General features: G+C 22.7%; 3 protein-coding genes and 1 pseudogene across 4 annotated transcripts; 3 read left to right on the top strand and 1 right to left on the bottom strand.

Moving 5' to 3' along the window:
- Positions 1 to 95: 95 nt before the first annotated feature.
- On the top strand, positions 96 to 9,067 carry LOC122850072. 2 transcript variants are annotated; one of them, XM_044149074.1, is made up of 7 exons: positions 96 to 720; positions 3,867 to 3,996; positions 5,706 to 5,816; positions 5,903 to 6,040; positions 6,135 to 6,232; positions 6,722 to 6,887; positions 8,891 to 9,067. In XM_044149074.1, the coding sequence occupies exons 1-7, from the start codon at positions 595 to 597 to the stop codon at positions 8,992 to 8,994; spliced, it is 873 nt and encodes a 290-aa protein (XP_044005009.1). In that variant the 5' UTR covers positions 96 to 594; the 3' UTR covers positions 8,995 to 9,067. The 2 variants fall into 2 exon arrangements, with proteins under 2 accessions (XP_044005009.1, XP_044005008.1); XM_044149073.1 differs by lacking the exon at positions 6,722 to 6,887 and adding an exon at positions 7,009 to 7,174 and having other exon boundaries at positions 101 to 720.
- A 1,317-nt stretch (positions 9,068 to 10,384) lies between these two features.
- Positions 10,385 to 11,963, top strand: LOC122850073. The gene is made up of 5 exons (XM_044149075.1): positions 10,385 to 10,496; positions 10,564 to 10,690; positions 10,773 to 11,260; positions 11,357 to 11,474; positions 11,542 to 11,963. Coding segments are annotated over exons 1-5 (846 nt in total). The 5' UTR covers position 10,385; the 3' UTR covers positions 11,544 to 11,963.
- A 416-nt stretch (positions 11,964 to 12,379) lies between these two features.
- Positions 12,380 to 14,221, top strand: LOC122850152 (glutaminyl-peptide cyclotransferase-like). The gene is made up of 6 exons (XM_044149224.1): positions 12,380 to 12,626; positions 12,709 to 12,852; positions 12,923 to 13,183; positions 13,250 to 13,414; positions 13,490 to 13,712; positions 13,801 to 14,221. Exons 1-6 carry the CDS (start codon positions 12,486 to 12,488, stop codon positions 13,950 to 13,952), a joined length of 1,086 nt encoding a protein of 361 aa, XP_044005159.1. The 5' UTR covers positions 12,380 to 12,485; the 3' UTR covers positions 13,953 to 14,221.
- A 182-nt stretch (positions 14,222 to 14,403) lies between these two features.
- Positions 14,404 to 14,764, bottom strand: LOC122850215 (annotated as a pseudogene).
- Between the last annotated feature and the right edge of the window lie 1,241 nt (positions 14,765 to 16,005).

Below are 16,005 nucleotides of genomic sequence, written 5' to 3' on the forward strand. Positions count from 1 at the left end.
TATTCCATAAGGCCCATCATCCCCCACCACTACACCTGATAATCGTTCACAACAATTTCCCATTCCTCTCTCTTTTTTAAATAAAAAAATACATACAACCACATCAACAACAGCACACAATACACCTTCATATTATATTTTTTATATTTTTAAAACTCACACTTGTTTAGTACGTTGTTGTGTAGAGCGCATTAAAGTTTTTTTATATATATTTTTTTTCTAAATGGCCATGGATAATACAAAGTGATCGGAGCACAACTCTACTTGGTAAAGAGGCCCCAGTCTGCATTTGTATCTTGTGCTAGTTACATGTGTTGTTTCAATAGTCAGTGCATAAATATAATGTGCAACATACACTCATTATTTAATAAAACAACAATTTATTATTTATCATAATTAATAATTTTATTTATTTATTATTATTAATATTTAATTAAAATTATTTATTATTTTTTTTTTAATTAATTTGTGATTATTTACAATTGTTTTTTTATTGTTTTGGATTAAGTGGATTAGTGAAAAATTATTATCAAAGAAAAGGTGTTGTGTGTTTTTAAATTTAAATTTATAAATTGTGGGTGAAATATATTTAAAATGCCTTGCTCCGCGGTGACGCTTTCGTTGGCAACTATAACCGGCATCATTGCCACAGCTTTACTTACAATTGCATTTTTATCGGATAATTGGCTATATACTGATGTAAAACGTGCCCAAATACAGGTTTGTTTATTTTTTCTATTTTATAATATTATTTTGAAACCGTTAGTTTACAAATTCATTAATTTCAAGACATTTTTTATCTTTTTTTTTAAATACCAACAAAAATTGTTGATAAAACATTTTTTTAAAAATTATTTAAATCAAGTATTTAATTACGAACTATAAATAATAATTAAATTTTAAAAGAATTTATTTTTTGTAAATTATTTAATTTTTTTCGGAGTAAAATAGGTAAAAATTTGTTGAAATAAAAAATATAATAAATGGAGAACAAGAAGTTTGTTGGAAAGTTTTCAAGAGAGCGTAAAAAAAAAAAAATAAAAAAAAAATAACTATAGTATATTTATGTTGTATTATATTTTTTTCCTGGTTGTCGTCCTTGCACCGGGTTAATGTCCTGTTGATTCTGAGGGCTGTGAGAGGATACTCCTCATCATGTCGATTACGACCCTTTTTTTTTTTTACTTTCAATATTTAATTTTTATTTTCTCATTATTATTGTTAATTTTTTTTTCATACAAATTTATTTTTATATTATATATTTCTCTGCCAACACACGTAATTATTTATTATTTTTTTTTTCATTTTCTTAATACCGTTAATTTCTTGAAAACTTGACCCTCAAAGAGGTCAACTGAATACCAATATTTTTCTCAAAAAATTATTAGAAAATTATTCAATAAATATCTATAATAAATATAATTTTTTTTTTTAAATAATTTTTTAGTACTATGTACTTTTAGTGTGGATTTTAAAAAAATATTTTTACGCGATTATAAAATCCGGATTGACCGATCAACAGCATTCCATGCCGCGCCCACTTGAACGTGTTGACTCAACCGAGAGTTTAGATCATTGTGTCTCCTTATGATTGTACTATTGCAAAAAAAAAAAAAATTATTTTACAATGATGCCTTGATTATATCCGTGAGAATGCATCATCAATCATAAATTTGATTTTTTTTTTTCCAGTCAACAAATCAATCAAATGAAGCTAATTAATTTCTTCAAAAAATTTTCAAAATATTAATTTTATTTTTAGCTATAATTTAAAAATAAATTATTAATCATAGATTTATTTATTAATTATTATAAATATTATAAATATTAAACTTTAGCAAAAGATAAATTCAAGTTGGGATTTTTGTCTCATCATACAGTTATGTTTGAAACACCTGTAAATAATAAAAAAAAAAAAAAATCCCACACGTCAAGTTGAAACAGCATATGATCATCAGAAACAAGAATATATATTTCTTCATGTATGTTTTATGAATATAATGTTTATATATGTGTGTGTCTTTAATTGTATACATATCTTGTGGATAAAAGAGTATCAGAAAATAAAAAAAAAAATTCCTCAGAAGTTATTTCAAACTGCAAGTGTACATTTTTCCTCATCACTGTAATTTTACCCTTGATTATTATTATTATCTTTTTTATTTATTAAAAATATATTTTTTAATTTTTTAAATAAAAGGATTAATTAATTTTTAAATATATCTACTTGTTGTTGATAAATTTAATTATCTATTTTGTTTTGAAATTAAAAATAGTAAAATTAAAAAACTACTTGTTGCTTTGTTAATCAAGTAATTTTAATTACTAGTAATAATTGGGTTTTCAAAAAAGGGCTGCATCTTTTTATGTCAAAGAAATCACAGTCACATATATTATTGAAACAAAATAAACATAAAAAATTCAATGTGAAAGCTGTCGTAATATGTTCTCTTTTACCTTCTTGTATGTAACTCTCTTTTTTTTTTTTTTTTTCTTTTTATTTTTGTACATGTACTGCAGTCATTAAACAACTAGATGATTATTTCAACTATTGCAATAACACCCCGTAACCCAAATACCATTATAAATTAAAAAAAAAAAAATTAAATATACAAAAATATAAACTATTTCCTTATCTGATAAAAATATAGAAAAAAAAATTTCTATAAATTATTATAATTATTTTTTTTTCTCTATGAAGTAAATTTTTTTCGAAAAAACTTGATTTACATTTTTTTTTTATTAAAATATATAGATGTTTTTTAAATAATAACTATATTTTTATGACTTCCGGTTAATAAATAATAATAATAATTAAACTGAAAAAGAAAAGAAAAAAAATTCGATAAATTCGATAAATATTTAATAATTTTTATTTTAAAGAAAAACCATTTCTATGAAGAAAAAAAATTATTTAATTAATTTTATAATATTTTTTAGATAATTGTTATTATAAATTATTGAAATATAATAATTTTATTAATTATTAATTTAAATAAATAAATTTTAGGTAATTTCGAATTTTTCGAAATTATTTTTCGATTTGTTGGGTTTTTTTTTCTGTTTATATTTTTAATTGTTGATTTGTTGAATTTAATAGCATGACAGAAAGATAGGTTTATTTTTTTAATTTGTATGACGACTCATCTCTCAAATTGATGCTAAAAAAAATTAATGTTGTTATTATAAAGACACGAAGCCATGCCAAGGACACTCAAAGCCAGTCAAATGACATTCCTCTTTGCAATATGAAAAAATAAAATTTATGATCATTTAAATCTATAAAAAATAAGAAATATATTTTACAAATAAATCATATTATTTATTATTTATTAATAAATAAATATATTTAATAAAATAACAATAGTATCATATTTATTAAATAATAATTGATCAAAAAATAAAATTTAAAATTATTAAAGTTTCAAGTGTAGATGATTCATTCCTTCGTTATGATTAACTTGATTATATTTAGCATCAATTGAATAATAAAATAATGTACATGATTGTTTATCTAGATATAAAAAAAAAAAAAAAATAATAAACAATTTCTATTTATTATTCTGATTGACGAAATAATTGTTGAATAAAAAAAAAAAGAAATTCATGCAAAAATTATCATGTGAAAGTGGAGGAAGAGATAATAAAAAAAAATAAAAATAAATAAACAATTGAAAGAATTTTATTGTTTATTTATTTATGTTATTTGTTTAAATTTTTTTTTATTATCTGAATATCATGTGAAAAATATTTTCAAGGATAATTGATTTTTTTTTTTTTCATTATTTTATTTAAACATAAACATGGAAATTGTATTTATTTTTTTTTTAGTATTAATTGCTTATTTTTGGTGATTATTTTTACAGCAATATGCAGCAAAAAATCCAGATCAAAGTCATCTTATTAATTTGATGAATACCAAGTATTATTATTACACAAGAACTCAGGGACCATTTAGGATATGTTTTCCAAAAGAACGTCCACCACCAGGAGTTGGTAAGAATATTACAAATTTAACTAGATTAATTTATAAAAAAATAGATATAATTTTAAATAGAAATATAATTTATAAATATTTTATTTATTTGAAAATAAAAAGATCAACCGAATCAATGTATTTTTTTAAATTTAAATCTTTTTTTTTTGTTTTCTTTTTTTTAAATAAATAATTTATTGTTAAATTATCATGATAAATAAAAAAACATAACAATTATTTAAAAAATATCTATTGTTTAAAAAATATGTATTTTTATAATTTTCTGAATGGTTTAACCATGAATAGTTGAGTTGATCCGTTAACATTTGATTCAGTATGCACGACAAGAAAAATAACAACGGTTATCACGAATATAAATTAATACAATAATTAAAAAATATAATATATATTATTTGACACGTGTAAAATACACCCTTTATAATTATTAATTATTTAAATTATTTTAAAAAAATTTAAATATACAAAGTCTTGTAATTTTTCACTTTCATAAAAAATTTTCTAAATAAAATATAAAAATTATGTGGGAAAGAGGTCGTTGGTTGCAAATGATAGCTTGTGAATTCAAACAGGATTCAGTCAACCAGGAAGAATATCTCCTGTCATCATTTAAACCGTTTTTGATTTAAAAATAAAAAAAATATATTTACATTTTATGCAAATAAAAGATAAAATTATTTAAAAGAAAAAAAACCTTTAATTTATTTTTTTAAAATAGTTTTACATTTTTTATGATGAATTATTTATTTATTTATTAAATATATATATTATTAATTTATTTATAATTAAATAAATAAATAAATTTATTTATCAAATATATTAATGTAAATTTTTATTATTTAAATTTTAAACGAAATAAAAATCATTAATTTGCTTTAAAGAAATTTTTACTCTTTTTTTTGTGTAAATGGTTTTTTCTTTCGATTGAAAAATTATTAACAAAATTAAATATTAATAATAAATTAATTAATTAATAAAATTAAATATTGTTTTTACCGTTTGATGACCGAGTATCACCTTATCTGGTTTTACTGAATTCCTTATTTGACATCCGGCATTTACGGCACTTCCGTTTTTAATAAAATTCATGACACTGTAGACGTGACATTTTAAATGATAAAAAATATATATTTAAAAAAAAAAAAAGGATAAACCAACTGTAATCATGGCTGATTGTATTTTCTATTTATTTATATTTTTTTTGTATTTTTTTTTCAAATAATATGTTATGCAAAGAATTAATGCGTGGGAACCTGGAGGAGTATTGATCATTCAATTTAAAAACCTCCTACATTATTTATTTATTTAAATTATTATTGTTATTTAAAAAAAAAAACAATCCTTGTAATTATTTAGTTGTTTTAAATTTGACAAATATATTTTTACCTTCTGAAAATTTATTACACAATCAAAAAATAAATAATATATTTCAAACAAATTTTTTTTTTATTAATTTCATAATATTTTTGTCATTGAAATTTTTAAAAAATTAATAACAAATAAATGTAAATATATAATTTCATAATAATTTATTTATTTAAAAATACATTAATAAATAAATAATGAATTTAAATTTCATATTGAATAAATATTTTTAAATTAATTTTCATTTGAAAATTAAATTCATCATCGAAATAAATTAATTTAAAAAATTTTTTTTATATTATTCTAGTAGCTTTTATTAATGTTATTATTTTTGATAAATTTACAGTTTCAACTTATTTGAGCCCAGTAGAAACATACTGTACAAATATTGATTATTTTATTCCCGATGAAAATAATGAAACTAGAGGATTTTCCGAGGATGCAATGGCAAGAATAAGTAAGTCAAAAAAAAACAAAAATAAAATGTTTAAAAATGCTCAAAAAATATAATTTAATTTTACAATATATATTTTATTTTTATAGATATGGGAAGAGCAATGATTGGACTGTTTATTCTTGCATTTGTTGCAATATTTTCTGCATTCTGGACAGGTGTGGTTGGCTGTTGGCGACGATCTCCTGGAAATATCACTGCAACAGCAATCCTCATGTTCTTTGCCTGTAAATATTTATAAAATTTAAATAACAATATAATGCAAATTGTTTATAACAATTACACAAACAAATATAAATTTGGTAATTTAAAATTAAACAGGTTTACTGAGTGCTGTTGGAATGGGACTTTGGCATGGTGTTGAATACTACGAAAAAGAAAAAGTTATTGGTGAAGAATATTACCAACTCTGGAGCAATGTAAGTTACTCAATAATATGTTTATCAATTATAAAAAATCTAAATAATAATAATACATTAAAAAACAAGTAATTGCCAAACGTAAAAATAATTTTAAAAAATTCTAAAAGAAATTTCATTTTTTGATTGATAAAAAAAAAATTACTACTTGAATTTGTTTTTAAAATTTAAAAATTATTATTTCAGCAATTAATTAATCTACCAATTGTTTTTTTTAAATGTTTTTTTAAATTTTTATTTTACAATTATTTTGACATATTAATAAACAATTTATATATTTTTTTTTTCAATAAAATATTACCTATATCAAAGAAAAAAAAAATTATACATTTTAATAAATTTATCGAAGCAAATAGTCAATTAAATTGTAAAATAAAAAATTTAAAAAATTATACAGGAAAAAGTTTGATGACCTGGAAATAAATAATCATCGATGTATAAAAAAAAAAAATAGTTTAAAAAAAAAAATGTAATAATTTTATTTAACAGCCATTGAAGAATTACACAGGACAATGGTACGATTGGTCATTTTATTTAGCCTGGTTTGGTGTTGCAATGTGTCTTGGTACAATGACATTATTTTTAATAGCTGCATCATATCTTAGAAAAGAACGTGGTCGTGAACAAGCAGCAAATATACAATACATAATGCCAGGTGATAAATAATTAATATCAAAATAAAACTAATATGGGTTTTTTTTTTTTTTCTTTTTTTTTAAATTTCCTTTTTGGTCAACCATGGATTATAAAAAAAAAAAAATAAAAAATATAATCAGATCCTGAAAGATAGCTCGATAATAACATACGACTGGTCGTATGTGGTGGCTTGGGTCGGAGTTGGTTGGTCACTCGTCAGTGCAATTCTATTTAGTGCTGCTGCAATTTGTTTGAGGAGCGAGAAAACGCGTGATGATGCCATGAACATGCAGTATCTTATGCCTGGTATATACATAACACATTTGCTTTTACTAACTATATTTTTTTATTTATTTAAATTTATTTATTATCGATTTTTAAGATCAATAATTTTACATTTTTTATTTATCATTGTTGGAGGTATTATTGTTGTATTATATCGTTTTTTTAATTATTTTTTTTATTCAATTTTTTGTTAATAATAAACTACGGAAATTATTGTTTAATTATCATTTTTTTTTTTAAAGAAATAGCTAAATTATTTGAATGAAATATTGTTTATAGAAATTATTTAATTTTTTGGTTGAAATTTTAATTTATAATTAATTGTTTGTTTATAATTATTTTTGATAATTTTTTTTTTTTTTTTTTTATTATGAATAGTAGTAGATAATTTATTGGCTCATTTTTTTTTTATAGAAATTTATTAACCATTAGTTATGTAAAGACTAAAATATTTTTATAAACAAGAAATAATTCATTGATGAATCTTAGTTAACATTTTTTTTTTTTTTTATATTTTTTATTGCATACTATCATGTAACAGTTGGAGCATTGAATTTATTTTATTTCCGTGTCGACATTTCCGGCAAATTTTCTCAACAATTAATTATCCATAGGACAGAAAGAAAAATAAAGAAAAAAAAACTAGAATTAGAAAATTGAAAAAACTTTTTTTCTTTTTTTTTTTTTAGTTAAATTTATAAGAAATGAGAATATTGATAATTTAAAAATTGAAATACTTGTTTAGACCTTGTGACTTTTACTTTTTTTAAAAAATAAATTTATCTATTTTTTAGTTTTATATATATTTCAAATCACGGTCTGTTTATTTTCGCAATTCATCGTAATTTTGTCACGCTCTGACTCTGAAAATGGACTTTCTACATTTACCCTTCGTTCATCCTCGAATTAATCATCATTTTTATATTTGAATATCATTTGATCGATCCAAATCAATACCCAGATTCAAAAAAAATAATTACCTAAATTTAAAAAACAATTTTACATTTAATTTTCAATTTATAAATATTTAAAAATGCATTTGAAACAGTTTAAGCTAATCAGCCTTAAATAACAATATTTTTTAGATAATTTAAATAATTTATTTAGAAAAATTTGTCTGTTTATTTAAACAAAATATTAATACAATAATCCCTTGGTTATTTTAAACAACATTTAGTTTGAAAATTTGCTTCAAATGGAAAGTGGCATACTTGCCTGAATAAAATCATCAAATGAGTATTGAATACGCACATTTTATCATTTTATCTATTCGCAATATATTACTGCAATTTACATTATTATTAATAAATATATAATTTTGTTATTCCACGCCCGACATAATCACGGAATTAAATTACTCACTTCTATACGGTCACGGTTAATATTATTTCATGATTAGATACAAAAATAATACAGTAGATCAACAAAATGAAACCGGTAAATAGTAAAATAATAATATTCATTTAAATATATACTCATCTGGTAATTTAATTTTTTTAATTTAAACTAGATTAATCAATTTTTTAGGAATAAATTAATTTTATTTGTAAATATTTCTTTAAAATTTTTTGGCTTGATATTTTATTAGCTAGCTATTTAAAATGCTAATGATAAATAAATATATTAAAAATTATTGATCATAATTGATGAAGAAATTTAAATAAATATTATTTATCTATTTATTATTGTTTAATGAAATTAATTGTTAATTTAATTTTTTTCTTTTCATATTTTCAGTTTATCCACAAAAACAACAGTATGCATATCCAGCATATCCAGCTCCAGCAGCTTATCCAGGACCATACTATCATGGCTCACAATATGGACCATATAATTACTGATAAAGACAACATTTTATTGAAAAATTTAAATTTAAAATACATGCAGAATTGAAAATTTCAAGTGGATATAAAATAGAAATGCAATTAAATGTTTTTTATCATGTTTGACTTGTTGGTAAATTAAAATAAACAAATTAAAAAAGAGCAATAAAATAGCAATCAATAAATGAAAATGATAACAAGCAATAAAAAAAATAATAATAATAAAAATTAGCATGATTATTAAATCGATGAATAATTATAAAAAAAAAAAGAAATTGAACTTGAATTTAGGAGAAAAAAAAAGAAAAAAATTTAATAAATAAATAATTTAAAAAATTGATGAATAAATCAATTTTCATTTTTAAATTTTAAAATTGTATTTTTAAAAAATAATTATAAACTTAATTATTAAATAATTAAATAATAAGAAAAATATATTTTTAAATAATTTTTTTATATTTTAATTTAATAAAAATATATTTCAATTAATAATTAATAATTTTTTTTTTTTTTTTGATTATTAAATTTCTTAAATTGTATATTTTAATTTAATTAATAATTTTTTTTATTTTGTTCTTCCATTTATTTACAACAATATATATTTTTTTTTCTTTTCAATAATTTTTGTCTATTGAAAATTAAAAATACGATAAATTATTAATAAATATTATTGGAAAAAAATAATGCTCAAAATTAATTAATTAAATATTGTTGTGAGTAATCACACAATTATATTTTTTATAATTAATAATAATGTAGTGTTAATTTAATTTTTTCAATTACATTTCAAAGTCATCTGCATTTTCTATTTTTTTTTTTTTTGAATAAAATTAAAAAACATTATCATTTTTCATTTAATATATTATCTAGATTTATTATTAAGCTTGAGTAATTATTATTTATATATTATGCAATAATATTATTGGAAAAATATGGCTGAATTTTTACAATAAAATAAAAAATAAATAAATAAATTTGCTGTCTTGTTTTTTTTATATCCAACATAATTTTTCTTCGACGATTTTAATTTTTTTTTTTTTGTTTGTTAATTAATTTGACAAAGTTTTCATGTCTTGATTAAATAGAATTTTTTTTTTCGCAAATTCATTTCAGCCACTTCAAATTTGCGACAATGCTGATTTCTAATAAACCATGAAATTAATAGATTTAGGTAAGAAAGTAGATAATCATTTATTTTTGTTTTTAAAACTTGTTGTCATAAAACAGCTGGGTAAATATGCGTGCGCATCACCACAACAAACATGGCCTGGAGAAAAAAAAAAGTTACAAGTCAAATTTCAACACGTGCTTTCAACAAAAATAATAATATTGATATATAAAAAAAAAAATCAAAACAAAACAATTGATAATAAATATTTTATATAGTTATCTTAATACAAAAAAACAATATGATTAAGATCAAAAGATTACATGAACCAGAGTGGGAAATAAACTTGTTAAAAAAGTATAAAATTACAAAACAAATTTCAATATGTTTATCTAGCAAAATAAATAATAAGGTTAGTTTGAAATAACTGCAATATTAAATTATTGTTATTAAATATAAATATTGATTGTTCTTTTTAGATATACTGTCATCATGATGATGATTCATACGTCGAAAATAAAATGACAATTGACCATGTTAATGATGATTGCCTGGCTGAAATATTTATGTATGTTCCAGCATGTGAAAGGCCAAAAATTGCATTGGGTATGATAATATATTAACACATAAGATAAATTATTTAATTTAAAAAAATTATTTAGTAATGACAATTAATTTATTTTTTTAGTTTGCAAACAATGGAAAAGAGCCCTTGATGTTTCTTGGCTTAATGTCAAAAAACTTGAACTAACTCATTGGGAATATGATGAGTATCCAAATTATTTAATTAAAAATTATCCAAAAATCGATGGACAATTTAATTTTTTGGAATCACTGCTTGATAAATGTGGTCGTTATTTAACAGAATTAGATGCGACAGCTTATGGCCATTGTAACATAGTGCCAGTCATCAATAAATGTTGTCCAAATCTCGTAAAACTTCGAATAAGAATCAAATATATTGACGATGCAATATTAGATAATGCATTTACAGGTCTTTCTAAACTAAAAGTATTAAAAATTATATTTCAATGTTTTCCAAATCCCGGTACATATATACCTGTTACTTTAATCAATTCATTGTTAAACGTTGCTGATACCTTGACTGAACTGACTCTGTCCAATTGGCCTAAATGCAGGGTGGACAACGCTAAATTTCCAGAAGAATTCATCAGTGTAAGTTAAACTTTATATCTATTACAAAAAAAAAAAAGCATAAATATTCTTTTTATTTTTTTGAATGTAGGTACTAATAAACAATTTGATTTGCAGGTGATTTCTAAACTAAAGACCTTGGAAAGTATTCAAATTGGTGGTATAAGGTGTCCCGAAAGTTTAATCAGTCACATCCTTTCGAGAAATCCTCAAGTGATAGCCCGTCATGACGAGTGTAAGTATGATGAAAGTAAAATTGATCGCACAGAATTGACTGACAATATCAAGAAATTGACTATTAGAAAATACCGGGTTACTGATGATTTTTTATATAATGCTGCCAATGTCATGAGACAATTACACACACTACACATTTTTGGCCATTTGATAACCGATGCTGGTATAGTAGCAATTTCAAAGATGAATTGTTTAAGAACGCTTTTTTGTTACGGGGTTAATGAGGTCACTGATTCTTCAATTATGTTGCTCAAAAATCTGGTAGTATTGAACTTACCAATGAGCAATAAAATTACAGATAAATCAGCCATAAAAGTTCTTGAAAATTCACCAGAGTTGCGACAATTTGGAATTTTTTACACAAGTGTTACTTCTAAATTTATAAAAAAAGCAGAAGAAATATCAAGAAATCGTAAAAAACAATTAAGAGTATTCAGGACATTTGAAGATGGTATGTCCAACAGACAAATTAAGTATGAATATTTGACAGTTGATTATATATTAAATAAAAGAAAAAAAATTAGATAATTCGTCAGCTATTTATAATAACTGACCAATAATCTATCTAATACTACATTAATTGAAAATTTTAACAATGTAACTATTATAAAAAAATCATATGCATATTTATTGTTAACTTCATATTTTTATCAACTATCAACAATTATTTTCAATCAATTTTCATAAATATAAATTTTATTTCTGTTAAAAAAAAAAAAATGAATTTGAATTATTTACAAAAATAAATGATAAGGCTAGTTTAAAAAAACTAAACATTGAGTTTTTTGTTATTGAATATAAATACCAGTTGATAATCATTCATTTTCATTTTAAAAAACCCTTTTTACATAATACACCTGGATAAATATGCGTGCGCATTATCAACAACAAACATGGCCGCCAGTTTGTTTATATACGTACGTCATGACAGATATATATTTTTTTTAACTAATTAATTTTTAATACCCAGTACAAAGTGTTGCAACAGTAGTTAGTTAATTAAATCCAAATGTTATTATCATCATTAAAAAAACAAAAAATGAGTCATATATTAAAAATATCAATAACAATATTAACCCTAATATTTTTGACAACAATATTTTGTCTGGGAACACATGATAATACTCCAATTTATTTTCGCAATCTCAAGGTATTTGCCATATGTTTATTTTTTATATAACAATTATTCCAATATTGTCCACTTTCATTAACTTAATTAATTTTTTATCCAGGCCAATCACCAGGCTAAAATATTGAACAATGATGAAGTTAAAAAAATAGCTGAGCTAACAAATTTAACAAACATCAATGAGCTACTTGACAACATTTGTATTGAAAGACCAGTTGGAAGTGAAAATCATAAATTAGTTAATAATGTAAGTAAGTATCTTTTAACTCAATTATAAACATTGTTTATTTATTATATTTATTGTAATTGTTTAACAGTATATCAAAGAGAAAATGGCTAGCCTTGATTGGCACATAGAGACAGATAAATTTATAGCAACTACTCCAGTTGGTAATCAACAGTTTGAAAACATCATAACAAAATTAAATAAAGATGCATCAAGATATTTAACTTTAGCCTGTCATTATGATTCTAAAATTATGAATAATTTTGTTGGTGCTACTGACAGTGCTGTACCTTGTTCACAGATGATTAATCTTGCATTTGTCATGAAAAAATATTTGGAGCCTCTAAAACAAGTTGGTTTATTATTAATAATTAATTATTATTATTTAATTTAATAATATTATGATTTGTTTATTTAGACAGATGTCAGTTTGATGTTTATATTTTTTGATGGTGAAGAAGCATTTGTTGAATGGTCATCAAGAGATTCAATATATGGAGCTAAAAATTTGGCTAAAAAATGGCATTCAACATCGGTTAATTATGGATATGATGAAACAGATTTAACAGAGTTGGATAAAATTGTAATATTTTAGTTTATTAATTTTGGATAATTTATAAATATTGTTGTTATTGTATTTGATATTTTTTTTATCAAGGATATTATGGTGTTGTTGGATTTACTTGGTGCACGTGATCCTGGATTTTATAATTATTTTGAGAATACTAAATCTTGGTACCAACAAATGATGCGTGCTGAACAAGTGCTGGCTGATAATAGATTATTCAAAAAATATAATTATGATTCTAGTCGTAATTATTTTAAAGGATATACAATTAATGCAAGAATTGAAGATGATCATCTTCCATTTTTAGAAAGAGGTTTGTTTAATTATTTAAATGTATTTTAATTAATATAATAAAAATAGCTATGCTATGAAATTTATATTAACTAATGCTTTTGTTGTAGATGTTCCAATTTTACATGTGATACCAGGACCTTTTCCAAAAGTTTGGCATACAAGTCAAGACAATAGACGTAACATTGATCTCGATACAATTGAAAATTTGAATAAAATATTTCGAGTATTTGTAGCATCATATTTTTATCTGGACATTTAAAATTTTTATAATTAATTTATTATACAAATTAGATAATATTTTATATTTGAATTTTAATTATTGTTTTTTTGTGTGCAATATATTGATTTGAATTTTAATTGTTTTTTAAAACCAAGTACTTACATATATTTATGAAGATATTTTTTATATACTTTTATTGTTTTTTAAAGTGTAAAAAAATTGGATTGAGAAAAAAAAAAAAAAAATGCTAAGGGTGATGGATAAGATAAATTTGTCAATTTCATTAAAAATTAATTTTATTATCATTATTTTGATGTTTGATTGAATATTTTTAGTGACAACATTGTCAAATTAATTTAATGTTGTCAAATGGATAATCATTTTCTGAATTAGTTTTATATTTTTTTTAAATGAAGGTTTATCTTATGTTTGAGTTAATTAGTGGCCCTGAAAAGGGCCGATTGGTTTTTTTTTTTTCGTTGTTGACTGTTTACTTGGAGCTGGTGTACTTGGTGACTGCTTTGGTGCCTTCACTGACAGCATGCTTGGCAAGTTCACCAGGAAGAAGAAGACGAACAGCTGTTTGAATTTCCCGTGATGTGATGGTGGATCTCTTGTTGTAGTGAGCCAGACGGGATGCTTCAGCTGCGATACGCTCAAAGATGTCGTTGACGAAGCTGTTCATGATACTCATGGCTTTTGATGAGACACCAGTATCAGGATGAACTTGCTTCAACACCTTGTAGATGTAAATTGCGTAAGTTTTGGTATGATGAAGACATAACAGAGTGGGTGGTGTTTAATGAGCCTTTGGCTTTTTTGACAGCTTTACCGCTTGCTTTTGGTGGCATGATGACAGAGTACGATGTTTACTCGACGAGTGTCAAAGTTGAAATTTTTTGATGTCTGGAGCAACTATATATACACCAGTGATGGGCAATGGTGATTTTTGAGGTTTCATACATTTACAGTAAGATATTGTAAGATACTGTAAGAAAATTGTAAGATACCTCTGACGCCATTTTGAAAATTCTTGTTTACTGTCGATGCTTTTAATTCGACAATTAGTTCTATGCTCGAAATATATTGGTACATGTAATTTATTTGTTATTTAAATGTATATATAATTTCAAAGAGGGCTACAGTTTGAAGGAATTAATGTTGATTGAAACATAAAATTTGAATAAAAATTAATTTCTTATGCATCATATTTTTAGCTACTGCTTTCCTCGGACATTTTCTATTCATTAAATAAATAATATACATGTCATTTTATTTTTAAAAAAGATGAAATGTCAAAAAGAAAAACCAGTAGCTAAGGGAAAGATTTAGCTAAGGAATTAATGTTGCTTAAAAAAATTTCTTTGGAAAAAAAAATTTCCTTAGGTGAGGATCTTTTGTCAATTACTATTTTCATGATTTTTATTTATTTATATTTATATTTTAAAAAATAAAATGCATGTAATTTTATTTATTAAATGGTAAAATTTCCAAGGAAAATATTAATAAGGTTTATCTTATGTAATTAATGTTGCCAAAAGGGTAATGTTTTTAAGTGTATTACTTTAATTTAAATGAATAATTTTTGACTGCTTAAAAATCCCAAGGAAAAATAGTAGCTAAGGAAAAGATGGAGCTAAGATTTCCGTTGTGATGGTGGATTCTTTTTAAGCAGCATTAATTCATGCTACATCTTTCATAGCTCAAACTTGTTTTGGAATTTTCATGATTTAATAAATGAGATACATGTATTTATCGAATAAAAAAAATTGTAGTAAGAAGGTTCCTCTTTTCTTCTTAGAAGGCTTGGACATCAATGTGAGTTACCTCGATTTTTGAAACCGCTGCTGTAAGATGCGGTATCTTACATGGTATCTTACACATGTAAAAGTTGAATTTTTTTTACCTAGCAACCTATATATACACTTTTTTGGTTGGGTTGCGCACCAATAGCGTGACAGAACGAGCAAATATGACAGTTCAGAGATTACACGCATCATGATTGTGGCGCTGTTGACAGTTTTTTTTTTTTTTTTCCTTGTTTGCTTCAATAAAATTGTAAACAGCGCACCAATCACGTTGCGTCAATTCT

The sequence above is a fragment of the Aphidius gifuensis genome, linkage group LG2 (assembly GCF_014905175.1).
Source record: "Aphidius gifuensis isolate YNYX2018 linkage group LG2, ASM1490517v1, whole genome shotgun sequence".
Classification (NCBI taxonomy): domain Eukaryota; kingdom Metazoa; phylum Arthropoda; class Insecta; order Hymenoptera; family Braconidae; genus Aphidius; species Aphidius gifuensis.

Bases quoted from the DNA above. Each gene is read 5' to 3' on its own strand.
- LOC122850072 (XM_044149074.1), top strand. From the start codon at position 595: ATGCCTTGCTCCGCGGTGACGCTTTCGTTGGCAACTATAACCGGCATC. The intron at 3,997-5,705 runs GTAAGAATATTA...ATAAATTTACAG, and splicing joins ACGTCCACCACCAGGAGTTG to TTTCAACTTATTTGAGCCCA. The intron at 5,817-5,902 runs GTAAGTCAAAAA...TTATTTTTATAG, and splicing joins GGATGCAATGGCAAGAATAA to ATATGGGAAGAGCAATGATT.
- LOC122850073 (XM_044149075.1), top strand. From the start codon at position 10,386: ATGATTAAGATCAAAAGATTACATGAACCAGAGTGGGAAATAAACTTG. The intron at 10,497-10,563 runs GTTAGTTTGAAA...TGTTCTTTTTAG, and splicing joins CTAGCAAAATAAATAATAAG to ATATACTGTCATCATGATGA. The intron at 10,691-10,772 runs GTATGATAATAT...TTATTTTTTTAG, and splicing joins AAGGCCAAAAATTGCATTGG to TTTGCAAACAATGGAAAAGA.
- LOC122850152 (XM_044149224.1), top strand. From the start codon at position 12,486: ATGTTATTATCATCATTAAAAAAACAAAAAATGAGTCATATATTAAAA. The intron at 12,627-12,708 runs GTATTTGCCATA...TTTTTTATCCAG, and splicing joins TTTATTTTCGCAATCTCAAG to GCCAATCACCAGGCTAAAAT. The intron at 13,184-13,249 runs GTTGGTTTATTA...TTGTTTATTTAG, and splicing joins ATTTGGAGCCTCTAAAACAA to ACAGATGTCAGTTTGATGTT.